A 22,505-nucleotide genomic window follows, 5' to 3' on the forward strand; every position below is an offset into this window, starting at 1 on the left:
TAATAAAATCCTGACCACCAAGAATCAATGGTAAAAACATCCAAATATCATTTTGTTTTTCTGACAGTGTCTATGGTTTTTAATAATATGCACTGTGCCTGAATGTGAGCAAGCAGCCCAATAATAATGAGACAGACTGTCTCCATCTGCCCTCAGGTACGTGAACACCTTCAATAAGCGTCTGACAAAAAATCTGTGTCTGCTGAAAAAACTGATCCAAGGATGTTACTGAATTTTGCACTCTCAGTGGACAAGACACATTGTCAGCAGGGCAAATTTCTCCATAGTGTGCTTCATGATTGCCCCGTTCTGTGAAGCAAGAACTAACAGAAGAAAAAGTACTGGAAACTAATAAAGAACAATCTAAAAAGAAACAAACTTAGGAATGCAGTGAATGTTTCTCATTAATTCTTTCACATATGGTTTTTATTGCCATCCAAAAAAGTCTAAGTGTCTCTTATTACTTTATAATAAGTGAACAAGTGATTCATATACAGAGCTGCTACCACTGAGAACCAAACTCAAACATGGACTTTCAGTGAAAAAAAAATTACCTTTTATCATAAAATAACCCAGGTATTTAACTTCTGGGTATAAAAATATGAACGCTTTGTGATTAATACTTCAAAAATGTCTCTGCTGAAGTGAAAAGCAAGATGGCTTTTACAGGCAATTATAAACACCTGCTGGTAAAGAATTTAAAAGAATAACTTTAGCTGGTGTCCTTTTCAGGCTGTAGTAAGCACCTGATCATTTTACCCACAGCTTTATTGGATTTTCACAGAATTTTAATACCTCCTTAGTACTGGATTTCATTGTACAAAGATTGTCCTGGTTTGCAAGGATAAATAAACAGATGTTCAAAGATCAGCTGAAAACCCTAAACTCCAAAACCTCTTCAGCAAACGTATGGAAGTGCGTATAATACTTCCCTCATCGGACTGGCATCACCAAAGCATTCCTGTCTGTATTACCTCTGCTTCAGCACACACCCAGATGCATAAAGCTCAGGCCTAACCTTAATGGGCAGCAGGTGCAACTCAATGCAAGAAAGAACGATAAAAGCACTGAGGGAGCAAAACTGGGTATTGAGATAGCTGGCACATGACCAACACTGGTAGCATGCCTGGCCTCGGCATGGTGCTGAACAGAGCAAACTCCAGTGACCAACTGCAAGGCCGCTGCAGGCTGCAGCTCCCCGCACTGCTGCTGGCAGGAGGAGAGAAGTGCCCGGGTCTTGCTGACATTCCCATGCGATACCTGCAGCGTAAGCTCTGGGGCACTCCACATTGAAGCCAATGCCCTTCACTATGGAAGCTCATCTAAGATTAATCCCCACTTGCTCCTCAAGTCTTTCACTTTTACAGCTAATACATACTATCAGTAGAAATCACAACGAACACGCACAGATGGTCACAACACAGACAATACTGCACTAACATCTGCTGCTACAAAAATAAGATTCCAAGAACTAAATGTGCAAAACCACATTTCTCTACATTTTTGTGGTATTGCACTACAGTGACATATTTCAAAGCAGTTTCTTTAATAGCTGAATCAGAAAATGAAACACAAGTGATTCCACGATGTTCAAAGTGACACAGAATTGTCACCTTCCATCGTATTATCCCATGCAAACACCTTCTGCTATGACAGTTTGCAATTTCACTGCTTCCAAACCTATTCTATGTCTGTGTAAAGACACTGAAGTATTTTTGCATAGATTCGCTTTGAAGCTCGACAGTTTGCACAGCAGCAGTCTTCCTAAGAGTCATGTGTGTCCCCCTCCCAATTTCTAGGAAGCGCATCGACACCATCGCTGGCGTGGGAGGTGTGTGCCGTGGGCGCACGCAGTGTTGCACATACAGCCTCGTGAAACGAGCAGCCCAGGGGAGCTGCTGCAACTTCATTAACACCGTGCTGGAGACTGCTTGCCTCGAGAGGCAAAGGCTGGCAAGCCACAAAGGAGCATTAAAGCAGCTATAGCTTTCCACGCCTTTGCGTTGCAGAGCAGGAAGGTCCTTCACAAAAAGCATGCGCAAAGGCTACCCCTCATCCCACCCTGCCCAAGACAACTCTGTCCAGCTGCTTGGGATTTACCTCCAGAAACCATGTTAACTGTCTGTGCAACTCTTCAACTTTCTAAACAGTTGGGTCAAGGTGCCAGCTGGAAATCAGTTTATTTATGCGGCAACTGTCATGTACAAACCAGGCTGAAGTCACCTGCCCTGAACAGGACGTTGCACTAGAGAGAACTGGTTGAGTACGGCCAAGCTTATACTGGAAAGGATGGGGGGACCCTCTGCAACTACAGTTACTAACAGGTAGTTTACTTCTGTGGCAGTAAACACAGCACAAAACCTAACACAGCCTTACACACACACACAGAGACGCATACTCTACAAACTGTCAAAAAATACACTCATTGGTCCATACAACAACAACAACAAAAAAATATCTTTGTAGGCTGAATCCTGCTAATTACAACTTTATCCATGTTAAAGGCAGAATGATGTTTTGCCACTGTGTTTATAATGTTAGTACATGCATTTTCGATGACAAGATTTTCTCCTCATCTTCCATATACATGACCACTGTCATCTGCATCATATTTCTCTCTCATTCCAGTTGGGCTCAGAACAGACTAAGGCGTGACGCACACGGAAGGCATCCATTCACCACTCAGTGACAGCTCACATCATCCGCAGAGTAACACAACAGACAGCAGGGCACGCATCGAGGCCATGTAAGTTACAGCTACCAAGGCGAGACAACCGAAGTACGGCCCATTCTTGGCAGAACACGTAGAATTGTAGAAGCACAATGTAAGGAAAGAATTAGTATTGAAGGTATTTTAGCTGTATGCAACTTGGTTTTGTGAAAAGTTGTGTTTGGTAGAAAGGGTATTTTTAATATAAGTTTTATTTAATTCTTGTAAAGTTAAATTGCAGCTGGTCTGGACACTATTGATTAGTTTTCTTTTTACACTAACCATTGCTGTACGTATGTACTGTTCCACAGCTGGTGTTAAGCAACCTGTCATACAGAAACATTTCTTCCTTGTTCCTGATGCTTATGCACATGCTTTCACCCCTACTTTCTTTGAAGGATGCTTTTGGTAAGAAGCAATTTAGAGTATTTTTAAATGTGTAATTTCTCTATGAATTAGAAAAAGATAAAGCATTTGGATTCAAGTTGATTTTGCTTTCATTACAACAACTCATATATTAACTTCCAAAAAATCTGAGTGTTTTTTTTCTTTTTGAAAGAAAAATCCAGAGGAGATCAAAAGTAATTAAACTGTGTATAATGTAATCTCGCTTACAGCACAGAATTTGGAGACTACAGATTTGTTAATTAGCAGCAAAAAAGCATGAGACAGAACCTCTGTAGATAGATATATGTTGTGTACAGCATGCACTTGGATTACATGCTTTAGTTTTGAAACTGCATGCTTCAGTACAGTTTGCAGGACATCAAAGCAGAGTAGTTGTGTGACTCAAGAAGTGGATTTCTTTCGTTGTCACATCCCACCATGTTCAGATAGACGGCTCCTTTTCCTGTCTGAACAAGCCAGCAGCAGCAGATAGCCACATAACACAAGATTCATTAGTGTAAAGGCATACACTTTAGAAGAGACTCATTTTTCATTTTAGGAGACTATATTAAAACCTTCAGTCTCTGTTCTCGTCTAATCAGCATGTATATGTGGTAATATTGGCAAGACAGAAAGCTGAGATAAAACAAATCTTTTAGTTGGCAGTTCTTAATATTCTGGTATCGCAGGCAACAATGCAAGACTTCTAGAATCTTATTTGAACACACATTCCTCTCTCACGAAATTATGCATGTAGTAATTAATTTTAGACTACTCCCAAATAATTCTCACATAGTTTGCAATGTGCATATGCATATACATTTCCATAAGAAGGCTGAAATATTTATTTAAATGCTCATATTTTTTAAGAAATCACCCACTGATGTTCTTTGATGGTGAAAAGCCAAATAAAAGATTCGTGAGAGTGCTAAATTAGAAAGCAACCAAAGGGCATAGCTTATTTCTTACCTTGGCTGTTTTTTTCACGAGTTGACATTTTTGCTGGTTATGGGACAGAAATAAAATATCTTAAAACTATTTCTAAAGTCTCACTCACACCTGCTTGGATGAAGACTGGCACACAGGTCAAAACTCTCAATTTTTGTTTTCATAACCTCTCTCTATTTATGCACACACACACAGAGAAAATAATCAAAAAAGTAAAATGAATCCTCCCACCACCCACCAAAAATTTCTATCCTTCCTAAAGTTCCAACTTGAAGAGGCATTTGTCCATAATTTCAAAGATCCTTATACAGGTCTCGAGTAACTTCTGGTCAGATGAATACCTGGAGTAATTATTAATGCTATTTTAGCTCCATATCCCTGTTTCATAAGCATACGTCCCAATGTATTTATTTACATGAAATACTATTCAGTCAAAAGCAAATCTTTTCAACTTCATCCAGTATTTAAAAAAAAATGTTTTTATTTACCTTGGCTTACGATGACATCTTTGTGCCTGGGGAAAAATTCAAAATAATATTGTTAATAACATGTGAAATGCTTATCAAGCCAATACCATCTAGTTCTTACACATTATTGCATTTGACGATCTCACCAGATTCTGTGTACAGTGTAACTGTAGTATAGGAAGCTAAATAACTAATCTTGGTCATCGTAGTGCATTTTTACCTATATGTTATCTTATGCAGTTCATCGTATCTTTTGAGTAACTTAAAGTCTTTGCCCCTATGGCAAGGGTTCCTAAGAATTACTGTGATAACAACAAAATACAAAAAGCTTTTAAGAATTTATTATGGACAGTATATTCCTTGTGCACAGAAAGTTCCATTTTGAGAGAACAAACTTGTAATAACGAAATGTTTTAAGCTGCCAAACACCCTCAGACCTGCATGCAAAGCATTTAACACCTGTCAAAATAAGCTGTCAGAACACAAGAACACAAATTTTTCTAGGAACTAACCCTGTTAGACACATGGACTAAATGTAAGCAAATTGCAGATTCATTTAAACTAGATCCATGCAGCATTACTGGATGTACAACACAAAGTCTTCCAAGCAGTGCAGTTGAGACATCTGTCCTTGCCAGAACCAGGAATGAACCACCCTCAAAAAACCTCAGTCCTTTTTTGTGAAGAGGGAAGAAATACTAATTTCCAGCATCAGAGCTACTTTTTACCAGAATAACACTCCTTGAAGGGAGAATGTATTGCATAAAAACCCCTCTTGAATTCATTTGAAATTCAGCAGGAAGGTATGAGTGGCATCCAGTATTTTCAGCTGGATGGAGGTCAAATTTTTGCAACAGTGACAAAGGGTCAAGCACATGCATGAGGAAAGTCATCTCTGGCTATTGGTAGAATCACCCTTCATCACACTGCCAAATGCGAAACTAAAACTGGACTCCCAGTCTTGCTTGAAAAACACTGAATGATGGGCTGCCATGAGAACCCTCTTACTTCTTATGGCTTTATCAGACTGATTTACAGCTCAGTGCTGGCTTAAAGACTGAGCTTACTAAACAAAGTTCATATCCCAGGCTAGTAGCGCAAAGCATATGTAAAACATTTCTGTCCTGGGGCCCACATTAGGGGCTGAATTCTATTCCCTTTCACAAGACTCGGGTAACTTCAGGCAGATTAGGCCAACGTTTCTTAATTGGGAACGATAAATGCAATATAACAATATGCCTTTGCACAATACTAACCAGTTCTTTTAGAAAGTGGGCACACAGGATGAGAGTGAGAAATTAGTATTAATGTGTGCTATTGAATGCAAATACTGCTTTTATTATAAACCTGAGCAAGGTACACAAACAATACATACCCATACAATAGAGTCTTCAATCAGATGATGGTCTACAATTGATAACGCTTGAAGCTTTACTACTTGCCAAATACTTTAAGATACAACACCTCCAAGTGGTGAACAGACCACTTTCTCTAACAAGAATTAGTCCTAATCTTTCCTTGTCTACTCTTTTGTTACATACCTGCTTTCCCTACATTAGAGACTGCTGAAGTGCAGAAAATAAGCAGAATCACAGGAAAATTAAGTAAGATACCTCTATTTTGATCATGCGTGAACCAATATATAAAATGCCAAAAAAAGTAAAATTTATTTTTTATTATTAGCAATTCTGAAGTATATAACACGTTATCAAAGATATTTTAGTAGTATAACAAAAACCAGGAAAAGAAACTTGACAAGCAGAAATCAAGACAGAGGGGTTTTTATCCCAAAATATTATCTAGCCATACCCTGCTATAATCTAAATTGCCAAAGGGCTTTTAAATTCCAACAGTGAAAACCAATTATAAAAGGAAAATAAATACTTGCAAAATATGTAACCCATAATCCCTCACACACAGCACTTCACTGCACTGCAGAACTCTTCAGTGTAAGCATAAAGCTTTTAGTAAATGTGCTGATATCCACACCCAAGATTAATTTAAGAAGTTTTCATTCTTCCCATTCCTAGGAAAGAAGGAATGCAATTGCACCGCTCTTGACTCTAAGTATGTTATTTGACAGTCTTATATGCAAGCCAAGGAGAGTACTACAGACCAGATCATAAAAAGACTGGAAATTATTCTGAAAGTTCAGAGAGTTTTATTTGTGTGAGGGTTCTTCAGGTAGTTCTGTCTTAAAAGAGCTAATGGCTATTTGAATGAAGAATAACGAGCAGATGTACAAAACCCACAGATGACATCAAGCTGGGAGAAGCTGCCAGCACGCTAAGGGGATCTCAGAAAATGGGACAGGGGTCAGTCAAAAAGTCAACACAACAATTTCAACAAATTCAACAAAATATCAACAAAGTCAAAAAAAGAAACTAAGTATGCGAATATGAAGAGGAAGCCCAATTGGCAAAAAGTACTGAGGACAAGAAGTGGGTCACAACAGGGGTCAGCAATGTGGAGTCACAGAGAAATGCAAACTCTTGTCCCTGTGCTGACAGAAGGAGAAGTAGTCACTCTGGGCTGTTCATCTCTGGTGAGGCCACACTGGAGACCACAAACTGAGAAAACCTGCTGCTGAAGAAGAGCATGAGAGGAATGATAGGCACATCACCTACCGAAGGAGAAGCTGAAAAGAACATCCCTGCCTATTATCCAGAAGTATGTTCTTAATATTACAGCCTACTTTAGAAACACACATACTATGTCAAATCCAGTAAATTAACTTCAAGGAAATACATTTGCATTTTCAGATCAGTTTTAATCAGGAAAAAACTGTTTGGAAGCTTCACAACAGTGGCATTAAGCCATAAATCTTAACTATAGTGCATAATTCCACTAGCCCAAATGGGCAACATTAAAATATATGTACACTCAAATCCTGCATTCACATTTTTATAATAAGTTTAAGATTTCACAGGACCTGGAGTGCCACGTTGCCAGGTTATGCAAGTAATTACCTTTGGTAAAAAAAAAAGATGCACATGGTCTTAGCACAGACATAAGTAAGTTCACTAAAATCCTGCAATTTCATAATATTTTGACTCCAAAGTTCACTAGCTTTTATATGCCAACTGATACTTACTTGTCTGCATTCTTTGCCACTTTTGAAATTAATTTAGATGTTGATGCTACCCTCAGCAGCTTGTTACGACTGTCATCTGAACTCTCCCAAGCACTGTGAGGTTTTTCAGCAATCAAAGATTTCTTTATGCTAGAAGAAACAAAAATATATTTTAAAATGACAAGATAATAAGATAACAATAACTGGAACTCGTATGCAACTGACAGATCAAGCAGCAGGAGACAAAAGCAGAGCTAGGTCTTTCTTCAAGCTGAAGCATGAAACAGGAAAAAACTATTAGTCAAAAAGTTCTAACTGGATGAATGAAAACAATTGAGCAAGACAGCTGCCAAATGTTTTATCCACTTCTTTCTATTTCCAAATCCTCTTTCATAGAGATTTAAACAAAATAACTCTGTACTTCATTATTATATTGCTAACAAATTACAAAAGTGGAAAAAAAAAAGAGGCTACAATATATTAGCCATAAATAATAATATTTAAAACCAAACACTTAAGAAGGTAACAACGAAAAGTATAATTTTTTCCCCTGATTAACTGTTCACCAGCTTTAACACACTGATTTCTGAGGCAGAACAGTTCTATCAGATTACAGTTTCATATGGCTGTTTTGCAGATAGCACATTCTAAACCACATTAATGGCTTTAATCTTTTTGAAACAAATGTCTGCAAACTTCCTGCACGAAAAAGGCAAGCTAGGTTTGGTCCAATACTACAGATGATTAAATCCATGAATTCTGATATAATTTTTCAGGAATCTTATTGTAGCCAATTTACGCTAATGGGAACCTGCAAGTTTTCCAGTCAATAGTTCATTAATTTCGCACACATCTTAACCACGGAAAACATGTTCTAGAGTGACTTAGCCCAAATTATTCTTCAGCCAGCTGAATTAGACTCTGCATATGTCCTGCTAACAGTATCGTACTTCATCCTGTCAGAAAAGCTTTTTGCAGGAGTAAGTCTTGAACCGCAACCTTAGAAATGGCAAGCTCCTTCCACAGCACCTCAACAGGCTGAAAGGTCCTGCGACAAACGAGTTAATCAAGTTAAACCATTAGGAGACTAAACAAAGCATTTATTTTTTTCCCCACACTGCAAAAGATTAGTAAGCGAGACTTCAGGCAAACATCTTTACAGTGAGATACCAGGCAGGAGAACAACAGGCTGCAAGTTCAGCTTCAGACAACTTATGTTTTGTGCAAGACATGGAGACAGAGCCTTTATGGAGTGTTATAACATGCATCAGTCAAGTGAAAGTTTAAATATTTATTAGAGCTGTGAATTCAAGCAATGCAAGACAACATAATCTTGTGCACTACAGTAAATTTCAGAAGAATAGATTTCATTTATTTAAGAGCTTGTTTCAGTCTCCTAAATGCCAAACGGTAAAAGAAAAGTTGACACCTTCCAAAACAGTAAGGTGACAGCGAACCAAAAAAAGAAAAAAGAAACCACACTGAGTGATCTGCATAGTTTTGAAACTCCGAAGTAACCACCCAAATCTTAAAAACCATTTCCTTGGTTTTAAAAAAAAAAAAAAGAAAAAAAAAAAGAGAAAAAAAAAAGGAAAGTAAAAAAGACGTACCATTTGTTCTGTGCCTAATTCCCACTAGAATAAGTGGGAACTTAGAGGCAATCCTAAACAAACTTCTACGTTCACTCAAGTCAAGCAGTTCTATTATGTGGGTGTAAAACCAGAACTTCACTCATGTAAAGAATCAAAGTGAATCACCCTGCAACCTAGCAGAAATTGAAAAGGGAAGGGCTGCAAAAAAAACCAAAAAATCCACACTGCAGTCGTTTTATAGAATAACTTGAGAAGAAACACACCTGAGGAGCAGCAATGATACAAGTATTTAACAAATGCTGTTATGAGATGTAGTCAATAGCCATGTGCAAAATACACTCCGCCATTCAGCTATGCCAGACAAAACATATGAAGTGTATTTTGATAATTATAAAGCCACAGTCATCATTAAATATTTTAGAATAATGACTGATTAGAGGTAATCTACTATATTAGGATTTCAACTACAGAGAACAAAAAACCACTTTGTAATCTTAAAAATTTCTTCAAAGAAAAACTGCATTTTTACATATTTGCTCTGTTGCAATGCATGTTGAATGCATTTTCTTTAGCACAAAAAATAGCAAACATTTATTAACTTGATCATGAGACTGGAACTATTTCACATGACTTGTCAAATATGAACTCAGTACCATTACAATAATTATCTAGTTCTGTACTGTAGTACTGTGAAAACCTTTTAGCTGGAGCAGAACTCTTGCTTTCTTGAGTTTGCCTGTGTGTTTGGAGAGTCTGTGAGGAGGGCTGGGGAGAAGGTGATGCTTGAGTTTGTGGACTTTGATCATTAGAATGAGATTCCACTTTTTTTTCTTTCTGTCCTGGAGGTTTTTCCTTCTTTTTTTCTGTACCGCTGTAAAATAAAGTATAACACAGGGGGAGAAAGAAAAAAAAAAAAAAAAAAAAAAAAGAGAACAAGCAAATAAATTAAAAAGGTGGGAGAAAATGCCCTCTGTGAAAAGATGGGAGAAGCATGTAACAACTTACTATACATAATCACCGAAAGAACGCTTTGATTATTTACTCCCTCTCTTCATGTTAGCGCTTTGCTACAGTAGAATTTATTTACAAGCTCCAAAAATAAAAAAGGTGACAGAGGCATGGAAGATTTACTTATTTTTACTGTGTAGTTGTACTCACTTTACTGTGATTTTAAAATGAATACAACTTTGACCTGAGTATGTCCCTCATTCACTGGTGCTTCTACAGCATTCAAAGCTGACACAAGTTGCTGCACCTCAAGCCTGCCGTCCCTTAGAAAAAAACCCATCCTCTGGTTCAGCTCACTGACTACCTCACCACACTGCCAGCCAAGGCTCAGTGCAAGCGAAAGGCAGGAGCGTGACCAGCACTACCTCCGATTAGCTTAAGCCTGCCATGAAACTGTACCCCTCTCTCTGCATTTCTGGACGTGCTTATCTTTGTGCTGTCACCAGGAGAGTGACATATTGTGGCTGGTCCCTGGGCTTTCCCTGGCTGCACCAGAGTTCAAAGGAAATCATCCCTGAAAACTCCTCACTGTTTTGAGCTGTAGTTGACTAACATCAGACTGTCCTGACACTTCTTTAACGCCTTCAGTAAACGACAGCTAAGAATACATCTTTATTTTCATAGTGCTGTATTTATTACGTTAACATTTGAAACAGCCTTAAATACATGTCATTAACAACCTTAAATTCATTAAGAACCTAACCAAAGGTCCACTAAGTAAACAGAAAGATTAATTCAAAGGCTCCTCTATAAAATAGCATGCTTTGCAATATACCAAATCATATAAACAATACCAGAACCTAAAAGAGAAGAGTATTCTGTAGAAGGGAAGAGTATTCTGTAGTACACAGTATTTCTTTTTTAAGATTAAATAAAACATCTTCCAAGGTAAATTTTTCAGTGAACAAACAAAGCAAGATACAAACACCAGCTAAAAAGGAAAAAGAAAGATTTTTCCTAGGTTCAAAGTAACCTGCAAAGTAAAAAAGAAACAGTTATCTTTCTGAAGGGGAGAATCCAGATTTCCAATCCCTCACAGCAATTCCCTTCCCAAACCCTTGCATAATCTTAATTATTTGTGTTTCCATTTACCTTTCCCCAAAAACCAATGAAAAACAGTACGACAATATTCAAAATAAACTGGGCCCCCAGTTTTAATAAAACATTCATAAGACCCTCTTTTTGTTTCATTTGTTATTTCATTTAAAGTGTATCACCTACCACCAAGCCAAAGCCCTCAACGCTTTACGTAAGAGTTCATTCAACTTTTCTAAATGCTTTCAAAGAAGCACTGGTCAAAACATGAAAAATAATATAAAACCCAAAATATGTTTATAAGGATCCATCAGGATTTCTTCTGTAAACCATATTAACTAGTTAAAAATGTCAATATAATTCATCAAACTTACATTTTCTTTTCAGAAAAACAGATGAAAACAAAACAGAAAGAGCTTTCACATTTCTTGAGGACATATATGTGATCACAGAGAACAAAGCTTGAAGAACTGTGGGGTTTTTGTTAATAATTTATAGCCAGAAGTCCTTAATTAACTAGAAGCATTAAAATTATTGTTATTTTTTAAGCAGAAGACTTAGCTTGTATTGCTGGATGCAAAAGCCCACTATGCAATCTTAATCTTTTCACAGTCTGCGGCAAGAAAAGCAGTATAGTGAAATAAATTCTCAGAATCTCTTGTCACTAAAGAAAATGAATCATAGAATGGTTTGGGTTGGAAGGGACCTTTAAAGCCTATCTAGTCCAAACCCCCCACCCTGCAATGAGCAGGGACATCTTAAAACAGATCAGGTTGCTCAGACCCCCAGCCAACCTGACCTTGAATGTTTCCAGAGATGGGGCATCTACCACCTCTCTGGGCAACCTGTGCCAGTGTTTCACAACCCTCATTGCAGAAAACTTCTTTTTTGCATAGTCTATTCCTGCTCCAACAGGCACACTCATAGACCTCATTCACTCTTCCATAAATGCATGGTTTCTCACAATGAAGTCCATCTACCAGGACAGAGTTTTTTTGTGGTGCATTTTTTGCTGGTTTTTTTGGTTCGTTGGTTGGTTTTCTGGGTGTTCTTTTTTTGGGTGGTCTTTTTTTGTTTTGTTTTGTTTTGGTTGCTTTTTTTCAAAGAAAGCATCTTTCAGGCAGACATGCTTCCAATTTTCCCTTTTCCTCTACTTGGGAACTTCAAAATACAGTCTAATAACAGTAAAAGAGATGACAGAAGCAGGAGGAGAGAAAACACACAAGCATAATGACTTCCATAACTCCAGCTTGCAAGTCTACTAAGAATGGTCCTACTTCACCAGAACAACGGCTCACCTGGCACCGTGTTCTGTGTCTGATGGTAGCATAAAAGGGTTCATCAGTGAGGTCATTATCTGCAGTCCCTTATCCACACTTTTTGTAATATCCTGTTTACAACAACACACCAGAAATCCTGGAATTGACCTGTGTGTTCCTCCAACATGCTCAGGGGAATGTCACCTGCTGACAGCAGCATATTATCTAACTTAACAATTCAGTCTTATATTTTATGTCTTCTTACCCAAACTCTTTTAGCTCATCTGATCTATCTCCTAGAAACCACAGGTTCAGTGTGGGAATCTCTTCAATGTCTTCAGCGAGCCTGTCAGCTGTGGACTATCCATTTCACATCTTTGCCATTAGGTTCAGTCCTTAATTTATCTGTTGGGCCGTGAGAATCACTGGACCGCTCTTGGTTTCTCTTTGGGCTGCAACACAAGGTATACCTTGGGTTTCAACATAGTGCTTTTATCTACCATCAGGTTGCCAGTGGGCTACTTTTTTTGACTGCCATTTTAATTTGAAAGTAAACTATATAGATATGTGACAGTCTGGGTACTGAATATCTTAGTGCTGAATTTATTCCGTTTGCTCACCTCCGCTAAAATCTTCAGCTTAATTGTATTATGACTGGCTATTACAGAGTGTCTCTCTCACTAATACCGCTTCAACTAGGTCTTCTGCAATAACTGAAACCAAATCAAAGCCAGCACCTTTTCTTGTGGGTTTCTAAAGACTAGTCAGTTCTGGGAAGCAGTCATTTAGTGCATCCAAAAATTCTTTCCAAATCCCAACTCGATGAGGCATTTCTTCAGTCCACATGTGAGTAGTTGAGAGCTATTACTATCTGACCTAAATTTGCAGATTCTCTAATTTCACTTAGCACAATGTTTCATCCTTTGAACCACAACACATTGGCAGCTACTGTGGAGGGTGGTCATTCTGAAACATGAAGACTGTTCTTACCAGAAGCTGTTTTCAGAAGAACGTTTAATCCTAAGGAAAATGATCAAACAGGTCTCTGGGACAGTGATCTGCAGCACAAAATACAAACCTGTTTCCAACTCTGGTGATATACAATGTACACAACATGGGTTTTGTCCTGAAGGGTTCGGACACCTCTATCACAAGTCAGTTCCAGACTACAGGGGTGAGATTTTCCCATGTAAGTGACTTCATCTCTGTCAATGGGACATCATCTACCCATTGTTCGTGGTACATTCCTGGTCTCTGGCTTTAGCGACAGCTGATATTTTAGGATACCTTTGTTGAAATGAGAGGTACTGCTGCTGTGCAGCTACTGAGCCATCAGATCATCTCTGTGACCTCAGTGTTCAGGTTGGTAGAACAAGGATTAAACAGCCCAGGAAACGAAACTGTTTATTCATAGAAGAAATTCTCAGAGATGGCAGGTCTAGAGAGGCCAGAGCCCCTCTACAATATTAAGACTGCACAAAACACAGGCACTAAACCTAAACAACAGTCTGGACACAAGTAGGCCTTCTGCTCTTTGTGACTACATGTATGGCTATATGTATTTAGAACATGAAAAGCTACAGGCAGGCTATGGGGTCCATTTGGTAACTAAAGCATAACTCTGAATCATGAGATGACCATGTTCACCTGCTGCACCAGTTCAACCTCCAGCCCGAAGAAAAGCCTGGACAAGCCAAGGTGAAGTATCCCATAACCCGATGATATTCTCCTTTGGCCTCCCTCCTTTTCACTATGACAAGAGTCTTAGAAATAGACATGTTTACCCTAACTTTGTTAAGGAAAAGGGACTACTACGGACATTCACTTCTGTTTCTACCAGGAACACTACTCAGCACTGAACAGTTTTGCTGTTACTACAAAAACATATCCACAAAGACTGAGATTAGACACTTCTTGAGCTGGTAATTTTACAAAAGGGCAAGTCTGTTTTCTTCCAAATACCACAGAAATTTCACGGAAGAATGTATAAAGACAAGAGAGTGAAAGGAACTGCTGGAAACCTAACTAAAGAGAGGACTTAGGCCTTCCTAAAACAAGTCTTGAAGAAGGGAATAACGTAACTTCAGCTGCATGGGAAGCACCAAAACCTCCCCTCAACAGTTTTTTGGAAGCCCAGGGAGAGATGCCCTCCACATATTTAGGTTTTCCTCTTTTGGCCTATTCAGGTCTCTTTTTAAAGACCTTAACTCAGACGATAGGGATGCCCATTCTGCTCTTCTTCTGCAGTGAAGTGTTAAGCAGCCAATGAATCAAGAAGGTGATTCAGCACAAATGCAAGCTGAACACCACGGGAACCGGACTGGCTCTCATCAAAGTGCCAAGAACCACAGGGGAAAGACTAATGGAAAAGCGCTAACGAAGAAATATCTTCCTGCAGGAATGTCTTTTGTCCCGGTGCCTGTCACACTAACAGTAGAGAGATACAGTGATCACTTTCTGATTTATTGCTGAAAAGTAAACATTAAGGATACATTAAAAGTAAACATTAAGGACAGCAGAGACAACGGCTGTGTTCGGTGCGAGCAGGTGAATGACCTGCTCAGCCTGGTGGCAGAACTGAAGGAGGAAGTGGAGAGGCTGAGGAGCATCTGGGAGTGTGAGAGGGAGATCGACTGGTGGAGCCGCACCCTACCCTCCCTGAGGCAGCGGCAGCAGGAGGCGGCTCCACAGAAAGCAGAGAACCCCCATCCCTCTTGCCACCGAGCAGAAAGAGGGGGCCTAAGAGATGGGGGGGAATGGAAACAGGTCCCTGCTCGGGGGGGCAAGCGAATTTCCCCCCCGCCTCCCTCACCTGCTCAGTTGCCCTTAAGCAACAGGTATGGGGCTCTGGAACGTGAGGGACTGGCCACAGAGGATGTGGGTGAAGGTGAGGCTCCATCCAGGGGGTTGCCTAGAACGAGTCAGACAGCCCCACGTATTACAACTGCCTCAACTAAGAAAAAAAGGAGGGTCATTGTCATAGGTGATTCCCTTCTGAGGGGAACAGAGGGCCCGATCTGCCGACCGGACCCATCCCACAGGGAAGTCTGCTGCCTCCCTGGGGCCCGGGTTAGGGATGTTGCGAAGAAACTCCCTGGTCTGGTGCGGCCTTCTGATTACTACCCCCTCTTGGTAATGCAGGTTGGCGGAGACGAGGTAGCAGAAAGAAGTGCCAAGGCCATCAAAAGGGACTTCAGGGCACTGGGGCGACTGGTTGAGGGATCAGGGGCGCAGGTGGTGTTTTCCTCCATCCCATCAGTGGCAGGGGACAGCACTGAAAGGGGCAGGAAAACTCACCTGGTTAACAGGTGGCTCAGGGACTGGTGCCATCGGTCAAATTTTGGCTTTTTTGATCATGGGGAGGTATACACAGCACCGGGCCTGCTGGCAACAAGTGGAGTTCAGCTATCACAAAGGGGGAAAAGAATTCTTGGCCACGAGCTGGCGGGGCTCATTGAGAGGGCTTTAAACTAGGTTTGAAGGGGGAAGGGGATATTGCCCAGCTCACTAGGGATGAGCCTAGGCTTAGAGTGCCAAGGCCAGGGGTGAGATTGACAGCCCAGCTCAAGTGTGTTTACACCAATGCATGTAGTATGGCCAATAAACAGGAGGAGCTGGAAGCCATTATACAGCAGGACGGCTACGACTTGGTCGCCATCACAGAAACGTGGTGGGACAACTCGCATGACTGGCATGCTGTCATAGATGGCTACAGACTCTTTAGGAAAGACAGACCAACAAGGAGAGGTGGGGGAGTTGCTCTATATGTGAGGCAGCAACTGGAATGCATTGAGCTTGGCCTGGGGGCAAGTGAAGAAGGAGTTGAAAGCTTGTGGGTTAGAATTAAGGGACAGGCTCACACGGGTGACATTACGGTGGGTGTATACTACAGGCCACCCGACCAGGAGGAGGAGGTTGATGAAGCCTTCTACAGGCAGCTGCAAGCAGCCTCACAGTCACAGGCTCTGGTTCTCATGGGGGACTTCAACCACCCTGACATCAGCTGGGAAGACCATACAGCTAGGCAGGTGCAATCCAGGAGGTTCCTACAGAGCATCGATGATAACTTTCTGATGCAAGTGGTGGAGGAACCAACAAGGAAAGGCGCGCTGCTGGACCTTGTGTTAACAAACAAGGAGGGACTGGTGGAGGACGTGAAGGTTGGAGGTAGACTCGGCTGCAGTGACCATGAAATGGTCGAGTTCAGGATCCTGCGTGGAGGAAGCAGGGCGATAAGCAGGATCAAAACCCTGGACCTCAGGAGGGCTGACTTTGGCCTCTTCAAGGAGCTACTGGGAGGAATCCCGTGGGCCAGGGCTCTCGAAGGCAGGGGGGTCCATGAGTGCTGGTCGCTTTTTAAACAACACTTCTTCCATGCACAGGAGCAATGCATCCCCCTGAGAAAGAAATTTAGCAAAGGAGGAAGGAGACCTGCATGGTTAAACAAGGAGCTTCTAGCGGAGATCAGGCAGAAGAGAAAGGTGCATGGCATGTGGAAAGAGGGACAGGCCACTTGGGAAGAGTACAGAAACGTAGTGAGAGCATGCAGGGATGCGACGAGGAAGGCCAAGGCTCACCTGGAATTGAAGCTGGCAAGGGATGTCAAAAACAACAAGAAGGGCTTCTTCAACTACATCAGCAGCAAAAGGAAGGCTAGGGACAATGTGGGGCCGCTGCTGAATGAGGCGGGTGTCCTGGTGACGGAGGATGCGGAGAAGGCAGAGCTAATGAATGCCTTCTTTGCTTCAGTCTTCAGTGCTAAGACTGGCCCTCAGGAATCCCAGGCCCCGGAGGTAAGAGAGGAAGCCTACAGAGAGGACGACTTTCCCTTGGTCGAGGAGGACTGTGTGAGGGATCGCTTAAGCGATCTGGATGTCCACAAATCCATGGGCCCCGATGGAATGCACCCACGAGTGCTGAGGGAGCTGGCGGATGTCATTGCTGAGCCACTCTCCATCATCTTTGAGAGGTCCTGGAGGACAGGAGAGGTGCCCGAGGACTGGAGAAAGGCCAATGTCACTCCAATCTTCAAAAAGGGCAAGAAGGAGGACCCAGGGAACTACAGGCCGGTCAGCCTCACCTCCATCCCGGGAAAGGTGATGGAGCAGCTTATCCTGGAGGCCATCATGAAGCAAGTGGAAGAAAAGAAGGTTATCAGGAGTAGTCAGCATGGATTCACCAAGGGGAAATCATGCCTGACCAATCTGATAGCTTTCTACGATGACATGACTGGCTGGGTAGACGAAGGGAGAGCTGTGGATGTTATCTACCTTGACTTCAGCAAGGCTTTCGACACAGTCTCCCATGATATCCTCCTGGGGAAGCTGAGGAAGTGTGGGCTGGATGAGTGGTCAGTGAAGTGGATAGAGAACTGGCTGAATGGCAGAACTCAGAGGGTTGTCCTCAGCGGCGCTGAGTCTAGTTGGAGGCTGGTGACAAGTGGTGTCCCTCAGGGGTCAGTACTGGGCCCAGTCTTGTTTAACTTCTTCATCAACGACCTGGATGAAGAGTTAGAATGTACCCTCAGCAAGTTTGCTGACGACACCAAACTGGGAGGTGTGGTAGATACACCAGAAGGCTGTGCTGCCATTCAGCGTGACCTGGATAGGCTGGAGAGCTGGGCAGAGAGGAACCTGATGAGGTTCAACAAGGGCAAGTGCAGGGTCCTGCACCTGGGGAGGAACAACCTCATGCACCAGTACAGGCTTGGGGTGGACCTGCTGGAGAGCAGCTCTGCGGAGAGGGACCTGGGTGTCCTGGTGGACGACAGATTAACTATGAGCCAGCAGTGTGCCCTGGCTGCCAAGAAGGCCAATGGGATCCTGGGGTGCATCAAGAAGAGTGTGGCCAGCAGGACAAGGGAGGTTCTCCTTCCCCTCTACACTGCCCTGGTGAGGCCTCATCTGGAGTACTGTGTCCAGTTCTGGGCTCCCCAGTTCAAGAAGGATGAAGAGCTACTGGAGAGAGTCCAGCGGAGGGCTACGAGGATGGTGAGGGGACTGGAGCATCTCCCCTACGAGGAGAGGTTGAGGGAACTGGGCTTGTTCAGCCTGAAGAAGAGAAGGCTGCGAGGGGACCTTATAAATGCCTACAAATATCTGAAGGGTGGGTGTCAGGAGGATGGGGCCAAGCTCTTTTCAGTGGTGCCCAGTGACAGGACAAGGGGCAATGGGCACAAACTGAGGCACAGGAAGTTCCGTCTGAACATGAGGAGGAACTTCTTCCCTCTGAGGGTGACGGAGCACTGGAACAGGCTGCCCAGGGAGGTTGTGGAGTCTCCTTCTCTGGAGATATTCAAGACCCGCCTGGACAAGGTCCTGTGCAGCCTGCTGTAGGTGACCCTGCTTCGGCGGGGGGGTTGGACTAGATGACCCACAGAGGTCCCTTCCAACCCCTACTATTCTGTGATTCTGTGATTCTGTGATACAGTAAAAAAGAAAGATACGCAATGCTACACAATGGAGAAGAGCAAAGAGCAGGGCATTACCCTTGGCTTTCCAAATTCCAAACGACACTACAGCTTTTTCTGGTTTGTTCTCATACAGTTTATACTTGCATGTAGCACCTTTATTCCCTGAAGTATGTAATTTCCCCGTCTTGTTGTACAGCACAGTATTTACATCCACGCTAGAAGATAAACCAGCCACTGGAGTTACCAAAGTACTCTACAGAGGCCAAGAATGTGTTCACATAATTTACCGCAGTTATACATTAGAGTATTCTCTGCCCTGTGGCTATAGCTGGCAGCCTGTTATTCCCAATAAAAAGGAATAGGTGCAAAACCTACCGATTAAAGAAGCCGTGCAATCACTATCTAACAGAAGTACAGAAGAAAGTAGTTATACACTTTGTTTACTGTATGCAGCTGAAGCCATTAAATGGAGGCAAAAAAGCTTAGGAAGGAAAAAAACTTACAAATACTCAAGCAGTGTTATTTTGACACATTTGAGAGCTGATACAGATATTCATCATAAAGACTAAGTAGGCATATTTTGCATTAAGATTTTCTACACAAAAATATAAACTTTTATCTTAGACATCTCACTACTGTTTCATAGCTATTTTGCTATTGCCTACTATTTACACTCCAGACAATGAAGTCAGTTTTGTCCTTTAATTTTCTTGAAAATAAATAAAGATACAGATGAACACCAGAAAGAAAAATTTTCCATTTCTATTAGAAATACATTTGTTCATTCTGCCTCTTTGCGAGAATGCATTTTGGACACTATACACTACAGAAATACTCTCCAATTATTAATTCTTTCTAGGACCCTGCTGTAAGCAGCCTAACAACATGGTGCATCTCCAACGTTTATTTGTGCCTTACTAGACTTCACAAAGCTTCGTAAGTGTCATGCAGAGGCAAAAATCAAATTCTTGCTCTGCTGTTTTTTTAAAAAATACATATTTTCTATTTTAATAACAAGTCGGTACCTTTTTGCAGCAGACGAAAGAGTTTCTTTTCTGGCGACAGAAACAGATGAACTGTGGCTTGTTTTCCCGCTTCCGGTACTCCCGTTAGTTATACATGACATCGAGATAGCTTCTCGGAGGCTTGACTGACCTAGGGGGGGGAAAAAAAAATAAAAAAAATTGAAGAACACAAGGTTTTACAGCTGTATCCAAAGATCCATCTGAAAAACCAAAAGCTTTCAGATGTGGACCTGGTATCACATGGCAGCAGCCCCTGCATTCAGGAGAAACATCTAGGCAGCAACATACATTCATGAAAGCCTTAATGTAGGCAGCTGGAGATGGGAGATCTGGGACACCAAGACAGGCAAGAATACACTCTGACAGGGGTCAGCTTTCCTACTGCCATGCTGCCAGCAAATACTTTAATTCAGTGACATGCCACATCTCTTTCCAGTTGTGATCCACAGTGAGAATTACAGATTACAGCTAGCCTTGGGAAGCTGGTTCACTCCAACAGCTGTGGGACAGCAGATACGATTATTTCAACTCTGTTGTTCAAAACCATCACAGCTCAGACAACACCACGTGAAGTTTGTTGCTTTCAAATTACCTGTTTTTTAACTAAAGCTCAAAGAATTTGCAGACAGAAGCCCTCTCTATACTAAAGGAATTATTATTTAAGGGTTATCATTCTAAGGATTCAAAAATCAAATTTTTCAGCTTGTTTTCAGCTGCCCCTTCCATCTTAATAAGATATAGACCTTTGAGTACATGCACTATGGTACAGTTATTAAATTTCTGATATAGTTTACTACGTACAACATCTGCCACATCCAGTGAACGCTACAGACTCCCTCCGGGGATGAATCAAGACTCTATATGTGAAGAAGCCTGTTGTCTGTCAGATGCCCACTTCACTCATTGCAGAATTTTGAAACTATGCAGTGAATGTGGGAGGAGACTGCAAGGAAGACGGGGGGGAGTGAAGGCTCTTCTATTTAAAGAGCTGAATGCACGCCTGGCAATCGGCTCCCAGACCTGCCTCTGCCACAGACCGCCAGTGAAATGCAAGGCATTTTACTTGAACCTGACATTTCACCCTTTCCCACTATTTGTGTGTCTCTCCTTTTTTGTGTGCCTGTCTTATTTCTAAGGTTTTACTTAGATAATACTTTTGCCCCCTCCTCCCTCCAAGTGCTAAACTTCTGCTTTTCCCCTCTGCAGCATTACATGCCCTGAAAAAATCCCTGGGCTAATCTCACATTAAGCACCCAAAAATCAGCTGTCACTTTTGACCCCATCTCCATTCCACACCCCCACTTCACAAACAGCAAGCTATTACTGCATCTCATGGGGCTGTGATGGCCAGCCACTCTGCCTTCAGCAACAAACATGAAGCACACGACTGACAGGAAAATAACCATCTGTGTTCATGGCAGGCTTGGAATAGTGTGAGGTAGATAAGGCATGAGGCCACCACACATTGAAGATAAAAGTGAGGAGTAAAAAAGCAGTTGGGGAGAATCAACTGCTCTGCGCACTGAGGGCAAACTCGCACAGATGCATCATTTGAACAGTATCAGCATTTGGTCCTTTTGTCACATCGCAGCTCTATCCGGCAGGCTGAGAGGCAAATTAATCCTTACTTTAAACAAGCACTTTACATACAAGAGATACTCATCAAGGGAATACTAGATTTCAGAACTATTTGGATGAAGGCAGAAATGGGCTGACCCGCGCTAACCATACACTGCTTCAAACGCACCAAGCAGCATGTGACCACATCTGAAATTCAGATCAGCAAGCCAAAAGGAGCATGCAGAATACCCCAGGCGGAAATGCGAATAAAGGAAATCTGAAGAAAGTAAAGACACATCTAAATACAGCAACACTGCAAAAATCATTGTTGTTCTTCCTAAATTCTGCATAAATGAAGTTAGCATCATTACTTCCAACTTCTTAGAGACCACTTTGTTTGCAGCATACATATTTGGAATGCAGATTTTACTTTAAAAGTTAATTTACTGTACAAAACCTCTAAAGCTCAACATTTGATTTTTATTCCCCTGTGTAACTTCTATGCAAGAACAAAAGCGCATGAGGTTAAAAAGCACTCTTAGTACTAGAAGCCTATAAATTAGCTTCTTTTATTTTCAGTGACAAAGTAAATCATCTTCTTTGTGGAGACGCATAATATCAAGGCCTATGATTCACTCTTGAACTGCATGTGACCTTAACATCTCCGTCTGCTCATCGTAACAGATCAATGCCTCTCCAACCAGCACCAGTGCGGCTTTCCAGAACCGTGAATCAGGAGACACAATAGTGGTAATTCTCAGTATGGTGGGGAAATCATTCAGTGGAAAGCGAAAAGAACAGCAGTACTGCAGACAGGGTGCAGGAACTTGGTAAGATGGCGGATAAAAAAATTGCTCCGTTTTCTCAAGCAACGAGCACATTGCTCTCTTGTTCACTGATGGCATCTAGAAGAATTCCCCCTACTAAGTACAAAAAGCATTAGTTCCTGCTTATGTCCAAGGACAAAACTGATGACAAATAAACTGTACATCAATGTGTACTCATGACAGGAATGTGCTCTGCTCCATG

General features: G+C 41.7%; 1 protein-coding gene across 4 annotated transcripts in view; it reads right to left on the reverse strand.

Annotated features, from left to right (window-relative positions):
• The window catches only part of EML4 (EMAP like 4), a 171,203-nt gene that overhangs the window by 51,738 nt on the left and 96,960 nt on the right, over positions 1-22,505 (reverse strand). Inside the window, exons 3-7 of one of the 4 annotated variants that reach the window (XM_075412906.1) lie at positions 19,917-20,046; positions 9,875-10,048; positions 7,607-7,735; positions 4,534-4,559; positions 4,067-4,099 (exon numbers count right to left, since the gene is read on the reverse strand). In XM_075412906.1, the coding sequence (XP_075269021.1) occupies positions 4,067-4,099; positions 4,534-4,559; positions 7,607-7,735; positions 9,875-10,048; positions 19,917-20,046 (492 nt within the window). The remainder of the gene's footprint in view (positions 1-4,066; positions 4,100-4,533; positions 4,560-7,606; positions 7,736-9,874; positions 10,049-19,916; positions 20,047-22,505) is intronic. The other 3 variants (XM_075412909.1, XM_075412907.1, XM_075412910.1) reach the window with 3 other exon arrangements.

The sequence above is a fragment of the Opisthocomus hoazin genome, chromosome 2 (genome assembly GCF_030867145.1).
Source record: "Opisthocomus hoazin isolate bOpiHoa1 chromosome 2, bOpiHoa1.hap1, whole genome shotgun sequence".
Taxonomy (NCBI): Eukaryota; Metazoa; Chordata; class Aves; order Opisthocomiformes; family Opisthocomidae; genus Opisthocomus; species Opisthocomus hoazin.